We start from the raw sequence: 17,390 nt of genomic DNA on the forward strand, positions 1-17,390 counted from the left end.
CAGCAGGAGACTCCTTTAGTCATTGTGGTACTTACAGATGTCCAATTAGGGAAGCAGGGAGTGAATTGGAGAGTCCGGAACCTGTACAGCTAACAGCTGGGACAGTCCAAATCCTCTCTGCCTTTGCAGCCTCCCTATATAGTGCTTCTCTCAGTGGGGAGGGGCCCTGGGAACCACCTCCTCTGGAAAATCCTCTTGGTACCTGGGTTAAAAAAGAAAAAGAATCAGCCAAGAACCTCATTCATCAAGACGCCCAATTTAAGGTTGGCGACTCTGCCTCCAAACACCACTGAACTTAGAAGAAACAGACTTGCTGTATCAGTCTGTCCCCTAGTTTTCTAACATTGGCTTGCACATGGACTGGTACATGGGACTGCTTGAAATTCACAGTTTTTTTGCCCCTTCCCAGAAGGAACTTATGTGTTGGATCAAGCAAACAAGAGCCTTTTAACCCTTTCCTCCATATCTGTGCCTCCCGGGCAGCTGACAGTCCAGCAAGAAAGCAGAAGCCAAATCATGGGGGAGCTGTAACTACAGAAGTCCCACTGTGAAATGTGGATGTGGAGTTCAGATGAGTTCCCTGTGAGGGACTGTCTTGGAGAGAGAAGTTATACCCAGAACAGCCAGGGTGTGGGGGTGGAGGTCTCTCTGTGTCTTGTGTTTATGTAACATTTAGGGCTTGGGGCTGTTTTAAGTCCTGTCTGTCTCTAGGGAATAAGAGGGTTATTTTTCCCAGCTCCCTACTGAATTTGCAGAAGTGGGTTTTTACTGCTGAGCTGGGTTCCTGAGAAAGTATTGTAAATAACTCTTAGATATAAAAATACCTTCCTCTGTCCATAAAAGGAAGAGGACTGTTAAAGGTCTGAAGGGAAACCATCCCTAGGATGCCCTGGAAAGAACAGGAAGCATCAGCTGGCAGGGGAGTGGAGGACAAGGTGCTTGGAGCCAGACCAGGGCTGGCGGGGAAGAGAGAATCTGGTCCTTGTCAACCTCCTGTGAAACCTTCAGGCCCTAGCTCAGTAGTCAATACTCTTGTTCAGCAAGACCTGTGCTTGGGAGACATCCCAAAAAGGGAAAGCTAGGATCTTCCAGGAATTCCCATCAGCATACCAGATATGAAATACTGAAGCTACCCGCACACAGCAACAGACTAAATATGGTGCACTGATCTACCCAGAGAACCAGAGCATGATCCTGAGTGAGAGGGTTGCTACTGACTCCAAGCAGCTCTCTCTTCTCACAGAAATACCCACCCCCTCCCTGAGAAAGACAGGGCAGCTCCATTCCAGGCTGGGTTTTCCAGGAAAAGCCTCTGAGAAAAGAGGCAGGGCAGTACATATCTCATGTTGTGTCAAAATAATTACCAAAAAATCCTGGTGCCATGAACTGAGGCCCATGTGCTCTCTCTGTCGACTGTTGCACCATCATTACAACTGGGCAAATAAGGAAGGGGGTGTTATATGCAAATAGCTTGTTGTAATACTTCACAAATTTAATGTGCATACAGGTAAGTTATTTGTCCACCTCTGGTCATTCACTGGAAAACCTGAGCTTTCAATGCAGGCAGGTAATCCTTTAGTTACAGATGTAGGTTGAGTGTCCATGCTGCTTTGCTTTTGTGTGGTTATTTACAACCACGTAAAACCTGACCAAAATCAGGAAGGCAACAGTTTACACCAGTCAAGGCAAGATGTCCAATCCAAGATGTAAAACCTAAAGGTTTGAACCTTCCTGATGACAAATTTCTGCTAATTTACTTATTTGTTACATCTCTTCTGCTGCTTTTCAGCTTTTAAACAGAAGGGTAAAGATAAGCAGGGGAGGCCTCTGAAATGTATGATCATATTCTATAGCATTCATCAGAATTATTTATTCACCCATCTAGATGTTTCACAAATACAGATATATTTTAATAGTAGCTTAAAAAGGAATGGAAATTACACCTCCTATTTTGTCATCAGCTACATGGGCATGCATGCAGGCTGCTGTTTGAGCAGCATGATTAACAGACTAAATGGTGGTGAGTGATCTATGATGTGACATGCAACATATCTGAAAAGTGTAAGAATAGTTATAACCAAAAGCCATGTGCTAATTGCACAGAGTTTGAGTTGCAAGCATTGGTTACAAGGTAAAACTAAAAACTAGAAAAGATCAATAGAATAATACATGATCATGGGATAGTGGTCACCTGTTTACTAAATATTACAGCATTTATCAAACAAATGTGGAAAATGGGCTTTAATTTTCAAAGTAAAGGAGGCTGATTTCCAGAAGTGTTCTGTTACCATGTTTTCATGATTTAAGACTTTGTCAGCCGAGAACCCTACATCTAGTTTTCAAAAATGGAAAAAATATTTTAAAAAGACATTTTTCCAGGGGAAAAAACTGAGCAGTCTGGATTTAAAAATATCGTTCCTGCACTTGCAGTCCAAATATTATGTGCTGATGGGGAGAAGAAAGAATGGAATAGACTGGTCTTGCTAGGTATAAAAATGAAACTCGCTAGTCTATTTTTCCACTAAGCAATCCATATGAAATGCAGTGAAAAGTAAAAGTTCACGAATAGCAACATGTTAACAAAACTTTAATGTCAACACGTGTAACGTATTGTTAACAGGTATGGAAACTAGTGTCTTGTGGATTCTTTTAACAAGATAGTTTACGTAGCAGAATGTTTTTGAGCTTACAAAAGTTGAAAGGTGAGGAGCAGTTTGCCTTCAGTCCAATAAAACTTATGTTTATGATTTGTCCCAATGAGTTCATAAGCTAATTACATACTTAATGCTGGATTTGGGACAGAATTATCAGCATGTTGCCAAACTGAGCCCTTATTGACCCGATGTGCTTTATACCCCCTGGATCAAACAGGTCAATTTTAAGCCACTTGAAGACTGGCTGTTAATGAAAGAAGCTCTTTGAGAGTGTTTTTCAGGTTTTCTTTTTCTGCAAGTTATCAGTACATGATAATCGCTCATCCGGTAAAAGGATTGTTTGGCACCAATCTAGCACCAAGTCTGGCATGACTAAAAGGTGTATAGGTGCCAAAGAAGGAGCATGAAATTGAACTCATGAAATGTGGTGGAACAAATAGGAAAATTATTCTGTGTAATTGACAGAAACTAATACTTCTGAAATTACATCCATGATGTGGATCCTATAAATGTAGCTTCCTCTGACTTTAAGGGACAGCAAAGATTTGGATACAAACAGGTTTCTCTTCTGCATTACACTGTTCCAGAGGACATTCCAGATCTGATATCTGTATGAAGTGCTCCTTCTCCTTGTCACCTTAGTTTATATCAGACCTATACACAGAACAGATTTAGTAAGAAATTCATTTTCATCCATAATGCTCACATTTACAGCACCTAATCTTCAAAATTATTTGGAAAAGCATTTTGGTCCCATTTTAAAGACACATTTTCAACTTAAGCATTTAAGTATTTATAGGATTTTTCTGATTTCTATAGGAAACTTGGACAGAAAATGCAAGGTCTGTGATTTAGGATAAACATTAGAATAAACTTTTAAAGAACTGGGGAAATGAATTTTTTTATAGTACATAGAGGGATATTTTTTAGGAATATGTAACTTAGAGTTTGATTTTTCTTTAAACAAACCTTAAGTTTTTGTTAAGAAATACTTAACAAATCTATGCTTACTTTATGTAATAGTTTGAATTAGAACGTAGACAAATGAGAAGGGGGTCCTCTCCAAGCCTGGATCTTGAGTGATGATCCTGTATTTCATTAGTATTTATCATATTAAAAGTGGGCATGCTGAATTTTGGGGCTGGGCTGGTACATTTTAATGGCATAATTCCAAGACTTTCTTATACATGTGTGTTAGTTTCTCCAATTAATTTTCATGTTAAAAAAAATCATGTCTTGCACTTCTAAAAAAATTAAAAGAAACATAGTTGTGTTGGATTGAGCAAATGTGTCAACTCCTAAACACCAAAGCAGTGCAGAACCTTCCTTTTTGTGAAGCTAGCTTCCTCTAACTCCTGAATAGTCTCTTATCTTTTGATTGCGGCAAAATGGATTTCTGGGTTGAATCCAAGTTTAAACCCCCATTTCACAACTCAGTGCAGCATGCACTTCCAATCTAGGCCTCAACAGTCCTTTTTACATACAGGACTATTGGGGGAAAGGCGAATCCCAGCTTCATCATCTCCTTCTATGGTAATGACATTGCCCAAATGCTGTTTAACACAAAGTTCGTGTGAATTCCTTCTGGAGCCCTTGTTCAGTCAGAGGCAACTTCTGCAGGAAATGTGTTGGAAGGCAGCAGAAAGTGGTCCATTATACTGGGGTTTCAAATAAGGTGGGAGACATGACAGCTACTGTTCTCTCTCTGTGACCTAAACTCCCTGCTCCTCAAGGATGCAAACAGAGATGACATTTGTAGATGCGTTGAGGCTCTTGACACTCTCTCCTGTCATGCAATTAAAAGCTAGAAACAATTTAAGGTATAAAACCAGGCCTATGCTATATTCGAGTTGTTCAAGAATTGTGTTTTGCCATTTAAGAAACAGTTTCATGCTCATTCTAAAATTGAATACAAGTTCTTAACTATGTTAGAGGAGTATTACACTACTCTATTTTGACAGAAACTATGAAAAAAGAGTCCCATACATCTTATGTTATGAATTGTGTTCAGCATGAATAAGCATCAAACATTGTGACAGCCTAAGGCCCCAGTTATGGGCCAGGATCCCACTACACTAGAAATTGTAGAGATGCAAACTACAGCTAGAGACAGACCAGAAGGTACAGGGGGTAGGTTAACCAGTACTGTCAGCAGCCTTGATTTTTTTTGGCAGACACCACATCAAAGGAGATGTGATGGATTTGAGAAACAAAGTGGTTTTGCAAATGTTTATAGGGAGCTTCTCCCCAGTGTGAGAGACAGCACAGGAGAAAGCACAAGGGTGCTTAATGGAAACTTTTAAGTACTATATGATGGAGGATGATCAAATCATGCCTGACCAACCTGATTGCCTTCTATGATAAGCATGAATGACTCATGCCCCCAGCAGCTGGGGGGGGCACAGTGGTGGCAGGAGTGAGGTGGCAGCAGCTGGAGCGTGGCAGGGGTAAGCAGGGATCTCCTGCAGACGCCACCAGTGCTGTCCGCGGCGAACGCTGACCAAGGGTTGGCGACTACCCACAACCACCAGCAACGGTGGCCAGTGGTGTCGCGGACTGCCTGCAGATACTGCCAGCAGTGCCTGTGGTTGTGGCGAGCGTCAGTGGCACTTTTGTAGGGGGTGCACCGCTACGTTCAGGGGGTGCACATGCACCTGCGTGCAACTCCTACATGTCACCCCTGATGAGATGATTGGATCTGTGGGTGCAGGGAGACCAGTAGATGTGGTGTACCTTGATTTTATAAAGGCTTTTGATAGTTTCCCACAACATTCTCACAGGTAAACTAAGGAAGTATGGGCTGGATGGATGGACTGTAAGGTGGATAGAAAACTGCTTGGAGCATCAGGCTCAGAGGGTAATCAATGGCTCAATGTCTACTTGGCAGCCAGTATCAAGTGGAATGCCCAAGGGTCAGTCCTGGGGCCGGTTTTCTTCAATATCTTCAACAACTACTTGGAAGATGGCATAGAGTGCACCCTCAGCAAGTTTGCCAATGACACCAAGCTGGGGGAAGTAGTAGATACACTGGAGAGTAGGGCTAGGATTCAGAGACCTAGACAAATTGGAGGATTGGGCCAAAAGAAATCTCATAAGGTTCAACAAGTCCAAGTACAGTCCTGCAGTTAGGCTGGAACAATTGACTGGCTGGGCAGCAGCTCTGTAGAAAAGGACATGGGGGGGGCGTTACAGTGGACAATAAGCTGAATATGAGCCAACAGTGTGACCTTGTTGCAGAGAAGGCTAACAGCATATAAGGCTGCATTGGCAGGTGTGTTGCTAGCAGGTCAAGGGAAGTGATTATTCCCATCTATTCAGCACTGGTGAGGCCACATCTGGAGTACTGTATCCAGTTTTGGCCCCCCACTACAGAAATGATGCAAATTAGGGAGCCTGGCAGAGAGCAACAAAAATGTAATGGGGATGGGGTGCACAACTTCTGAGAAGCTGAGGGAACTGGGCTTTAGTCTGGAGAAGAAAAGACTGAGGAGAGATTTGATAGCAGCCTTTAATTACCTGAAGTGGGGTTCCAAAGTGGACAGAGCTAGACTGTTCTCAGTGGTGGTAGATGACAGAACAAGGAGCATTGGTCTCAAGTTGCAGCAATGACAGTTTAGGTTAGATATCAGGAAGAATTTTCTCACAAGGAGGGTAGTAAACCACTGGAACAGGTTACCCAGGATGGTGGGGGAAATCTCCATCCTTGGAGGTTTTTGAGACCTGGGTAGACAAAGTCTTGGTTGGGATGATCTAGTTGGGGATGATCCTGCTTTGAGCAGGGGGTTAGACTAGATGACCTCTTGTGGTCCCTTCCAACCCTATTTTCTATGATAGAACAGGCCAGTCAAACAGGCTAACTGACCTTTCAGTTCTGACTACAAAAGATACTACTTAGCTGTCTTCAAACTCATAACTGTTATTTGTGTATGTGATTTCACTTACAAACATATCATTGGATATAAGAAAGCTGTAGCAGCAGAATTTGCTGGCAGTTGTAGAAGCATTGACCGTTTTCTCCTATGGGTATACTAAATTACCAACTCATCTCCCCCCAGTATGTTGACATATGCTGCCCAAGATGATAAAACAGCAAGGGTCCAAGCCTACAGCTTTTATGCACTGCAAACTTTAGGTACCTATACATTCTGTAGAACTCAGTTTGAAAGACATATACACAGCTGTGAGATGCCCTTTCAATAGTCTGGGAATTTTAAGATGGGAAAAATAAAGACATATCTGGGAATCTGTGGGTCACTGAACTTCTGGTTTTAATAGTCTGATTTTGATTTCCATGACCTTAGGAAAATGCCTTGAGCCTACCCCCATATTGTATACTTATTGTAATGCTAACTGTACACAACTTATGACAACTCCAGTTAGGAAAAGAGGCTTAACACTGTCCAACATAAGGATAAATATAGTCCCTGTTTCCGGACATGTAACAAGTATTCCCTGAAGCATTTTAGTTTTGTTTTCATGGCTAATTTTCCACTGATTATCTGAAAGATGCAGCCTTGCCATGTCCTATTGAACAAATGCTTAAAATACTAAGGATGGACTTGTACATGCCAAATATTGTAAGAATAAAATAGAAAATAAAGTTAGCTTTTATTCACAAGTGCAGAAGTAGTACTGTAAGCAATAAATACAGTGTGTGCTGGAAATGTTTAGTTATTTCTGCTAATTCTTATTCCTGAAAATTAACATTTCATATCCAGCAATCTAGACAGAGGTATGACTATCCTGGACCTCCATGGGAGCACAGTCTGTATCAGCACTGCAGAAACGGACCTTTTGCTAATGCCATTTATTCTGGCAACAAATACATGCAAACCCAGTCATGCAATATTACAAACAGTCATTATTCATGCATGTTCCATGGAAGCCCATGAGACAAATAGTTCTTCCTTACAAAAGTTAAGTAAGAGGTTGTACTAATCCTGAATTTAATAGGCAAAAATGTCATCTGTTTGCACCCCGTAAAATAAATGGGTCTTCAATGTGAGTGCCAGCCATCCTCCCTGGTTCCGGAATTCCCTCTGGAAATGAACATAAGATATAGTATAAGTACTTAATGCATCTGCATATTCAGTAGAGATGCAAATGGTAATCACTAACATTTTAGTAATTTGAATCTCAACACACTATGTTAATAATAGCAGGAGACAAGGAAGCTCATCTATGTCTGTTTTTGTATTAACATTTATACATTATAACATTCTGTCTAAACAACTATAATATTCGTACAAGAGAATAAGAGACACAGCCTTCTGGCTCATTACTAGTCAGATCCGAAATGCAGCGCCTACTGATGTTGAATGAATAAAATTTAAATACTGTCTGAATAATATTCAACTTGGAGCACTTAGCAGGAGCCCCCCTGTTGTTTTTTTTAAAGACTTCAGAAAAAAAGATGCATCAGAACTCTAAAAAGACAACAGGAACATTTCTGACATAAAAAATAAGGGTCGGCTCTTATACTGCTGCACAGATGTACCTTATTAAAAGTTGAATTTATAAAAAGGAGGAAATAGCTCCCAAATGCTGAAATTAATTTCCTTGGCTGAATTCCCATCTCCATAGTAAGACTTACTGCACAATTAAATACCTGAATCTCTGATCTCTTAGAACAATTCTTATGTGTGTCTTCTTTAGCTGTTATTTGCAAATCAGCCTGCTCCACAAATACAGATTGACCAAAGCTTTCAAACAATGTCATGAAGTCCTACAATTAACACTCTGGTCCTGCATCTGACTCCACACATTTCCTGTTCTGTGACACTTTATCAGAGGCAAGAGAGCTCTGAACAGGTCCAAGGGCAGACCGGTATGGAGTCAATTTCAAAACAGACATAAATTCATACTTGTTCATATTAAGTGTGCTAAATCACTGAACTTAATTTTAAAAACCTTGATAAAATATTTCCCAGACTGAAACTTAATTAAGGGAGAAGAACCAATACCTTAAAGAAGCCTAGTTTCTATGTTGGAATGAAGTTGCTTCAGCACCATCTGGTGGCACAAAGTCACAGGAAAAACACTATGGCCATTTACAGGCATGAAAAGACCCCAAAACACCCAATGCTTTACTTTCAGCTCAGCATGACCCTGCACCAAGTGCAGTGCATGCCTAGAAGAGGCGTTGCTTCAGTTTGACCCAGATTGCCCAACATCTATATAGATCATGCGCTTCAGTTTTTGGCACTTTTATCTAATACCTGATTGAATCACAATTCAAAAAGGACGCGGAGAAGCTTGAGAGTGCAGAGGAGAGCCACGCGCATGATCAGAGGTCAGGAAAACAGACCTTATGACGACAGGCTGAGAGCTATGGGGTTCTTTAGCCTGGAAAAGCGCAGGCTCAGGGGCAATCTGATGGCCACCTATAAGTTTATCAGGGGTGTTCACCAGGATCTGGGGGAACAATTATTCACCAGAGCACCCCAAGGGATGACAAGTTTGAACGGTTATAAACTCCAGCAAGACCGTTTCAAGCTGGACACAAGAAAGAACTTCTTTACTGTCTGAGCCCCCAAGGTCTGGAATAGCCTGCCATCGGAGGTAGTTCAAGCACCCACGGTGAATGCCTTCAAGAGAAATTTGGATTCTTATCTTGCTGGGATCCTATGATCCCAGCTGACTTCCTGCCCCTCGGGCAAGGGGGGCTGGACTTGATGATCTTCCGAGGTCTCTTCCAGCCCTAATGTCTATGAAATCTATGAATCAAGTTGGGTCAAACCAACACGCTTCCTTTTTCAGTAAAGCGCTGTTTTTTTTTCCTTTCATGTCTCTCAGCAGCCTGTATGTCTATGGAAACAGCTACTTTCATCTGAGTTAACTTCATTTGATAAATTTTGTTAAAGGCTCAAGAGACTGGAAAACCAAAATCAAATTCTACTTAGCAATTCCATATTTTCCAAAGGGAATAAATAATTATTGTGTGCCAAAATTTGCTCCTTGAAGCAAAGAGAGATTTTATTTTACAGTTTTATTTTAGGTTACAATTGGTTTTTGAAGAGAGCTAACAGACTTCCATAGCTAAAATCAAAAACTGGAGCTGCAGAGGAAGATATACAAACCTATTCTTTTTCTTTCATTATGTTTTTTGCTGAGATTCTGTTTTGGAAGCTGCTGTGAAGATCCTTTTGGAAGTGCATTATGGATGCTTTCTTCTTTACCACCATGTAAAAACTGAGCTATAATTCCATATAAGAGAGGTCTGTAAAAAGAGAAAGAAAAGTAGCATATATAGTGTATGAAGTATTGAACATAAAACATCTTTTTTAAGAACAAAACAGGCAATTTAATCCATAGTGTTCATTCCCAAACTACATACAGATCTTGTTAGCATAATTACTTCAAAACCCTGTGCCTTTAGTCCAGGTTTATCACTTCAGTTTCAAAGTCACAACTAGCACTCTTTTCTATTCACATTCTATAAGCAACATATCACTCTAATTTTGCAAAGAGGAATTTCCATTTGGTTCTCTCTCCCTTTACAGGGAGGATGTACAAATCAGATTAAATAAAAAGAAAACCCTAACTTTGTTTTTTTAGCATACTGATCAAGTTTCTATAGCAACTTCAGTGGTTTGTAGATGTAGTCATGTCCAGAAGCATAACAAAACTGCAGACATGCATCATACTATTAGATTTTGCCACTGTTCTTAAAATTAGTTGAAAGATGTGAGAGAGTTATATATGACAAACAGATCTATAATGGCTAGTATCTGTGACTAGTGTTATCCTAGAAGACTAATATAAACTGGATAAAACATGAGTTTGGCATGCAAACTATTAAACCCAGAAATACATCTTATTATAGGGGTTGTGATAATATACTTGTGCGGAGTAGAATCAGACTTCTCTAGGTGCAAAATGTAGGCCAGTTACTTCAGAGACGATACATGTATCCAATCTTACGACTGTAAATAAAAGTCACATGGCACTTCTCATAATAGTGATAAATCATATTAATTTTAAAAGCAGGCAGAAAAATGTGGCCCACAAGATACAGTGCGGTGCATTTTCAAGTTATCTTACACTGATCTTCCATTTGGATCTTCAACTATATTCAGCTCATTGACAAGAAATTGTCTATCCAATGGCACTTCAGGTTGACCGGATTCTGAAAAATAAAAACATTTCCCCAACAGTCTAAAGATATACACAGAAAAGAAACGTGCTAAATAGATATTTCCTATTTTCTTGAAGGCACTCATTCAAATATTCAGAATATTGTAATGTAAATTATTCTAATACATTAACAATATTATGCTTCTACTACACAGCTTAGGAGGGAAAAATGTAATAAAATCATAATTTTGAAATAAGTTAGAAGTTCTCAGCAAATTATTTTTCTTCCCATATGGCAGGGGTGTCCAACCTTTTTGAATGTGGGGCCAGATCACTTACTTTTTATCACCCAGTGAGCCCGCAAGCCATATTCAAAGATCTCACAGGAAGTGGTATCACATCAGGAAGTGATGTCATGTGACCTTTGACACCAATGAAGTTGCAGGAAGTGACAATGAAATGGGTCTGGAAATGTGGTTTTAAAATCCAAAATAAAAACAATATAAAAGCAAGAATGAAATAATACCAAACACTTGACTAAAATTAACACTTTCGCTTCTACTCACTTCTCAATGAATGAAAGAAGCATAATGCAAGTCGACAGATCAAATGTGGAAAAGATATCATCAGCCAGAGTGGAAACTAATCAAAACAACAAGATATGGGCATTTTTGAGAATAATCTTCAAGAAGATTTACTTTTATTGAATTAATAACTTGTTAGTAACACATCTTTAACAAGTAGTAACAAGTTGAACCCCCAATCCCACACAAAGAGAAACAGAAGCAAACACAATCCAAACACTGGACAGTATTTTTACCAAGATTTTTACCTGCTCCAAATTTACATTGGAGCCCAGATCATTCATGCTCTATTCTTGAACATATTGTTCATTCTTAAACAAGCACAGAGCACAGTTATCCAGTGAGGTTCATAACCGGGGACATTCTGTTACAACAGGAACTATCCAGGCAAAAAAAGAGACAGGTGACAATACAACTCTTGTCAAGTCTCAAGAAAACAAGCATGCTCCAATCCGCATTGTAAGTGTACAAAAACAGTGTAAAAACAATGATGTGTACAAGTCTACTCTTATTAACTTTCTGAAAACTTCAATGAACACTGATTTCTTTAGTGTGATACCTGGCATTGTTTTTGCTTGCACAAGTTATCAATATCTGCTGGTACACTTGATGTGGCAATGCGGAGTATTCCAGATAAATGCCCATCTGTCAAAAGTGATCTTGATTTTGTTTTTATGTTCTTCATTCTTGAGAAAAGCTGTTCATAGCAGTACGTGCTGCCAAACAGTGCAATGAACCGAAGTCAATGATTCAATAGATTTGGGAAAGAGTGCCATGTAACATATTGACTATAAAATGTCAGTAGGTCATGTTCTTCAAAAGCTCTCTTTCAAGGCACCGTGATTTTGGATGTCAATTAGTTCCATCTGGAACGTGTCAGGAGCGTCGGTGGCATCCATTCCAAATGGATCTGCAAACAGCTTCAACTCATCGCTGTGTTCCCGGAAATCCGCAAATTTTTGTTTGAATTCATCCAGCAGACAGCTGATCAGTGCAGAATACTTGTCATGGTTCACAGTCTCAGCACATCTTGTTAACAGTATTATGAAATGGGCGACATTCTTTTTATTCAACTGTTTCTGAAACAATTCCAGCTTATGAATGAAGGATTGGATGTGTTCATACAGTCTGTTGACAAATTGATCCTTCCCTTGTAGTTTTATATTCAAATCTGCAAGATACTTGGTGATGTCAACTAGGAATGCCAAGTCATTCAGCCATGCATCATCGTCCATGAAGCTAACATCTTTTCCTTTGTTCATCATGAAGGTTTTAATTACATCAAGCAGTGACCAGAATCTGGCTAGAGTGACTGCCCTGCCGAACCAACGAACTTGGCACAAGTAAACGATGTCATCATGGTCTGATCCTATCTCAGCAAGAAATGCTTGGGATGTCTATGATTAAGCCCCTTTGACCTTACGAAATTGACTGTAGAAACAACCTTTTCCATCACATTTCATCTCCAGGGCCTTTGCACACAGTTGTTCCCGGTGAATGATGCAGTGATGCGTGATGACATCCTGAGGCACTGACTTGACCAGTAAACTGACAAATCCATCATGCTTGCCTATCATCACAGGGGCTCCATCAGTTGTTAGACCACAGCATTTGTCCTCTGGAAGATTGAATTTCAACAAGACACATTTCACTTCATTGAAAATGTCCTGTCCTGTCGTTTTGCCATTCATTGGACATAAGTCAAGCAGTTCCTCAACAACGTGGAATTGTTTGGTTACTCCTCGTACAAAGATTGCCAGTTGAGCTGTATCACTCACCTCTGTGCTTTCATCAACCCCCAAGCTGTAAAACTGACAGGCACTGAGTCTTTTCCATCAGTGAATCTTCAATGTTTGATGCCATGTTGTCTACTCTTCTAGCAACTGTCTGATGTGAAAGGCTGATATCCTCCACCATTGACTGTTTATCAGGGGATACCTCAGATGTAAATATGCACAAGCAATCTTTCACAAATTCTCCATCAGACAATGGTTTCCCTCTCTTAGCTATTGCCTTGGATATCAAGAAACTGATCTCGGTTGCTGCCTCAGCATTCTGCCTTGCAGCTTTGAAAAAAAACTGTTGCCCATTCATGCTGTTTTAGGGAGTTCACCCAATCAATTCTAATCTGACCCACCAGGCCATCAAATTTCTTTGCATGTTTTGTAGAATATGTCGCTTCACATTGTACTCCTTGCAGACAGCTACTTTCTCTTGGCAAATCAGGCACAGGATGTTCCTGTGTTGTTCAATAACAAAAAAATCAGTGGTTCAACTATCTTTGAAAACTTGACATTCAGCATCAATTTTTCGTTTCCTCTGATTTGCCATTTTTTGAGCGTAGCATAGGCCCTGTAGCTAATAGAGCTAAAATGAATTTTAGTCATAGAAAAACTAGTTTGGCAGAGACAGGTAAAGTTAAAAATAACTCACCAGTTCAAAATCACCATTTTATTACTATGTAATAATACTGTGGTATCAATATGGACCCCCACCCATCAGGTATAGCCATAATATGTAAGGTACAGCCTGACATGTGCAGGTGCTGCCATCATATGCCAAGTGCAACCTCAAATGCTGATGGGGAGTCAGGGCAGGACTAGGACTTTTGTCTCCTGATGCCAGTGCCAGTGCCTCTGTCTCATGGCTGGGGCAGCCCAGCCATTACTGGGTTTGGGTCCCATATGGGAAGCGCTGTCAGCTAGCACCACAGGCCAGTCAGTTATTATAACCCAAGACAAACACCCCTTTACACCCTCTGTCCTGGGCCAGAGAGACCCTGCCTGTGCAGTCCTACTGCAACGTTCATAGTAGCTGCTGGTGGGCAGGAGGGACCTATTCTGCATCCAGCCAGCCACTGCCCCAGAGGCTGAAGGGGAGAAATAAATGACTTCATATCCCCATCTCCCAAGCAGTGCAGCCCCATAAGCCAGCGCTGCCCAAGGGGGGCCGGAGTGACACAGCTGCTGCACCGCAGCCCCTCACCCGTATGGCCCCGCTCACAATGGTGTTCGGCCGCCCGCGTACGCAGCCCCAGCACTGTGAGCCCAGAGCGCGGGATTTGGCAGTCAGCCAGGACACATGTCATGCCAGTCACACCAGGATCCTGCTTGCTGAGGCCCCCCCGGGGCTGCCCTGCCGACTGCCTGCACCAGGCACTGTGCCCTGTTCCCACCCCGTGGCCGCCAAGCCTGGCGGGTCCCAGGAGGTGAGCTGGGTGCCGGGGGCAAGGGGCGGAGCCAGAGAGAAGTAGCAGGCGCTGTCCCCAGCTCGTCCCATCAGGCACAGCTGGGGAAGCCCCACGCTGCGCAGCCCTCAGGGCAGTGGTGGCGGGACCCGGCTCATGTGATGAGCCCAGCCCCGTGGGGTTAAGCAGCTGCCCTCCCCTCCCCCACCAGCCTGCCCTGAGTGAGGGACCTCAGGCCAGAGAAAATGGCTTGGCAGGCTGCATGTTGGACAAGCCTGCCATATGGCTTGCTGCTATATGTTTTCCACAGTCAACACTCTTAAGCTACATGGACGTCTCCCTCCTCCTCAAGACAAACACTGGGGTACATGTGCTTTTAACATATTTTTTTAAGAGAAAGAGGACTTATGTGTAATGTAATATGCACATATATCAAATTACTGAATTTTTCAAAATTAAATAATAAGGGTATGCACAATTACAGTCCATTGCACTTTTCTGCCATGCTGTGTTTAATATAGAAATCAGCAGCAATAATTCCAGAATGGACAGCAAAGATAGTTTACTTCACAAATATCTGCTGTGTGTTATGGACAGTTTTTAATTTACAGCCATGCAATTAAACAAAATGGCTTTCAAGTACTGCTTTGTGAATCAGAGTCAAGACCAGAAAAAAGCTTAGTTGTAACAGCTTGAATCTTTAACAGTTATTTTATACTATCCATTCTTTATAGTAAGCATTTCTAATCACATCTGAGGTTTGGTTAGACAGTATGTATCAGCAGTACTAGAAAAGGTGAGAAAACAGTTCATTTAATTTATAGTGTTACTTTAGTTTGTCTACAAATAACTTGTATTCCTTTATTTATAATACTTTCACTTAACATTACTTGGTATCAAGTGGAAATATCCAGGGCACTATATGATTTCAATGTACTGTACCCATTTTCTGAAATGGGAAATTACATTTCCATTTCCAAGGACATGCAGCACATGGAACAAAGTCCATCCTGCAGGGATGTTTTCCTGCCCATGACTACAAGCTGTTAGGTTTGCTCTAGAGCATCTTCCTCTTCCATGGATCAATCAGTGTATCAAAGCATTTGCCTTGAGGGAAGGAAACTGGATACAACTGCACAGAGACTATCATCATCTGGCTAGATGCTTGAAAGAGAGAAATAACCAGTGCTGTCTACATCTTACTTCTACTAAACTTCATGAGCCATGCCAAGAACAGCACAACTCAAAGCTTCTCTTACATCTTGATTATATACTTATGGCATCGTTACAGAATACTGATTCAAACATGAGGCTAGTTTTCTATTAAGACAATGAAACCCAAACACCAACCAAATACCTGCTGTTAGGACAGATGCTGTATATTTATATTTGTTGTAGTTTAAGTATTCCCGAATTAATTCGTTGATTAAGAGATTTTCATGAGATAATGGTGGTCGTGGTTCACTCTGGTCATCCAGTGCATTAAAGACCTCAGCTCTGAGCCTTGCTTTTATTTGTCCCAGTGAACCTCTTTTTTCCAGCGTGTCCTTTAGAACTGTTAACACACACAAAGACATTCTATTACAGGGTGTCGTTTTAAAATTGTTGCCTAATTTAATTGTAGAGAATCCCACGGATTAAAAAAATAATATCAACTGCGTAATTTTTTGGAACATTGATTAAAAGCAAATATAGCAAAAACAGATTTGATAGAAACCGCTGCATAAGGAGGGCGCCAAGACTCACTTTGTTCAACCCCTGTTGATTTGCCCTGCTCCAAAATTAAAAACTCCATCACTCACAAAAATCCTGGATAAGGAAGTCAAAACATACCCCCATTTCATCTGATTTCCCACCGGCTCCTAGATGGCAGTATGGCCAAGCTGCTGCATCAGTGCTGTACTTGGACTCCTGGTGGCCCTGGGCAAACTTTTAGTATCAAGCCCCCCTTTACCAGAGATAATGATAATAATAATAAATATTACCATTTTTGGGCCCCCTTTCTGTCCGCCACCCAGTTCAACCATGCCTGTGTCTGGCCCTGGGCTGCATTCAAACCCCATGAGCTGTCTCCCTCCGTCAAGGAAAATCAAATTATTTCAATGCATGATTGATTATGTGCTGATCAGTGGCACCACGTAGGGAGTGCACCCCTGACGGCGCCGGTGCACTGACTGGCCACGCTCGCCGCTTCCAGAAACAGCTGCAGCAGCCGGCTGCCTAGTGACTGGCCGTGGGGGAGACCCTCCTTGGTCTGTGGGAATGGCCGCAGGGGGGCTGACTGATTGCTGGGGGGACATGTGCCCCCCTGACTAAGGTGGCACCAATCGCCCATGGTGCTGATTATTTCAACACAGGCAACACACTTTGGTTTTTTGAGGCGACATAATCCTGAGATCTACCCACTTGCCGCCTACGGCTTACTCTGTTCCTTCTCCAGCCGTTTCTCTACATCCGCTAGGGCCGGCCACTTAGGAAGGAAACCTGAGCCTCTCATCTCAACGCGGGCTGCTCGGAGACACGCAAGCACTGCCGACCTCAGGGTGAAACAACAAAGCAAAACCCAGGGCTCCTCCTGCGTCACGCAGGAGAAGGACACAGGCTTTCAGCTCCCGCAGCGGCGTTTGCAGGAAGATGCTGTGCCCGGGGGGATGGCCGCGCGTTGGCAGGAGGAGGCTGAGGTCACGCCCCGAGCCCCGGCAAGCACCAAGCCGGCCCCGGCCCCGGCCCCGGCCCCGGCCCCGGCCCCGGCCCCGGCCCCAGGCTCCCAGCCGTTACCCGCTTTCAGCTCGGCCACAGTCGCCATGCCGCGGCGAACGACCACCAGCGCCCGGATGGAAACAAGGCGGAGCTGCGCAGGCGCGCTGCGCTCCCCGCGGTATCTCAACG

General features: G+C 42.2%; 2 protein-coding genes across 5 annotated transcripts in view; both read right to left on the reverse strand.

Moving 5' to 3' along the window:
• Window positions 1-196, reverse strand: part of MYH11 (myosin heavy chain 11) — a 97,048-nt gene extending 96,852 nt beyond the window's left edge. The window contains exon 1 of one of the 2 annotated variants that reach the window (XM_006261582.4): window positions 36-193. The gene's annotated coding sequence lies outside the window, so the exon portion shown is untranslated. Of the gene's footprint in view, window positions 1-35 lie in introns of both variants that reach the window. The other variant, XM_014610770.3, reaches the window with a different exon arrangement.
• Window positions 197-7,243: 7,047 nt separating this feature from the next.
• Window positions 7,244-17,383, reverse strand: CEP20 (centrosomal protein 20). Of its 3 annotated transcripts, none has more exons than XM_006261581.3 (5): window positions 17,280-17,383; window positions 15,859-16,056; window positions 10,698-10,782; window positions 9,734-9,873; window positions 7,244-7,693 (listed from the first exon to the last, which is right to left on the reverse strand). In XM_006261581.3, exons 1-5 carry the CDS (start codon window positions 17,305-17,307, stop codon window positions 7,617-7,619), a joined length of 528 nt encoding a protein of 175 aa, XP_006261643.1. In that variant the 5' UTR covers window positions 17,308-17,383; the 3' UTR covers window positions 7,244-7,616. The 3 variants fall into 3 exon arrangements, with proteins under 3 accessions (XP_006261643.1, XP_019350285.1, XP_019350287.1); XM_019494740.2 differs by lacking the exon at window positions 17,280-17,383 and adding an exon at window positions 16,926-17,212; XM_019494742.2 differs by lacking the exons at window positions 7,244-7,693; window positions 9,734-9,873; window positions 10,698-10,782; window positions 17,280-17,383 and adding an exon at window positions 11,393-13,553 and having other exon boundaries at window positions 15,859-15,948.
• Window positions 17,384-17,390: the final 7 nt, after the last annotated feature.

The sequence above is a fragment of the Alligator mississippiensis genome, chromosome 13, assembly GCF_030867095.1.
Source record: "Alligator mississippiensis isolate rAllMis1 chromosome 13, rAllMis1, whole genome shotgun sequence".
NCBI lineage: Eukaryota > Metazoa > Chordata > Crocodylia > Alligatoridae > Alligator > Alligator mississippiensis.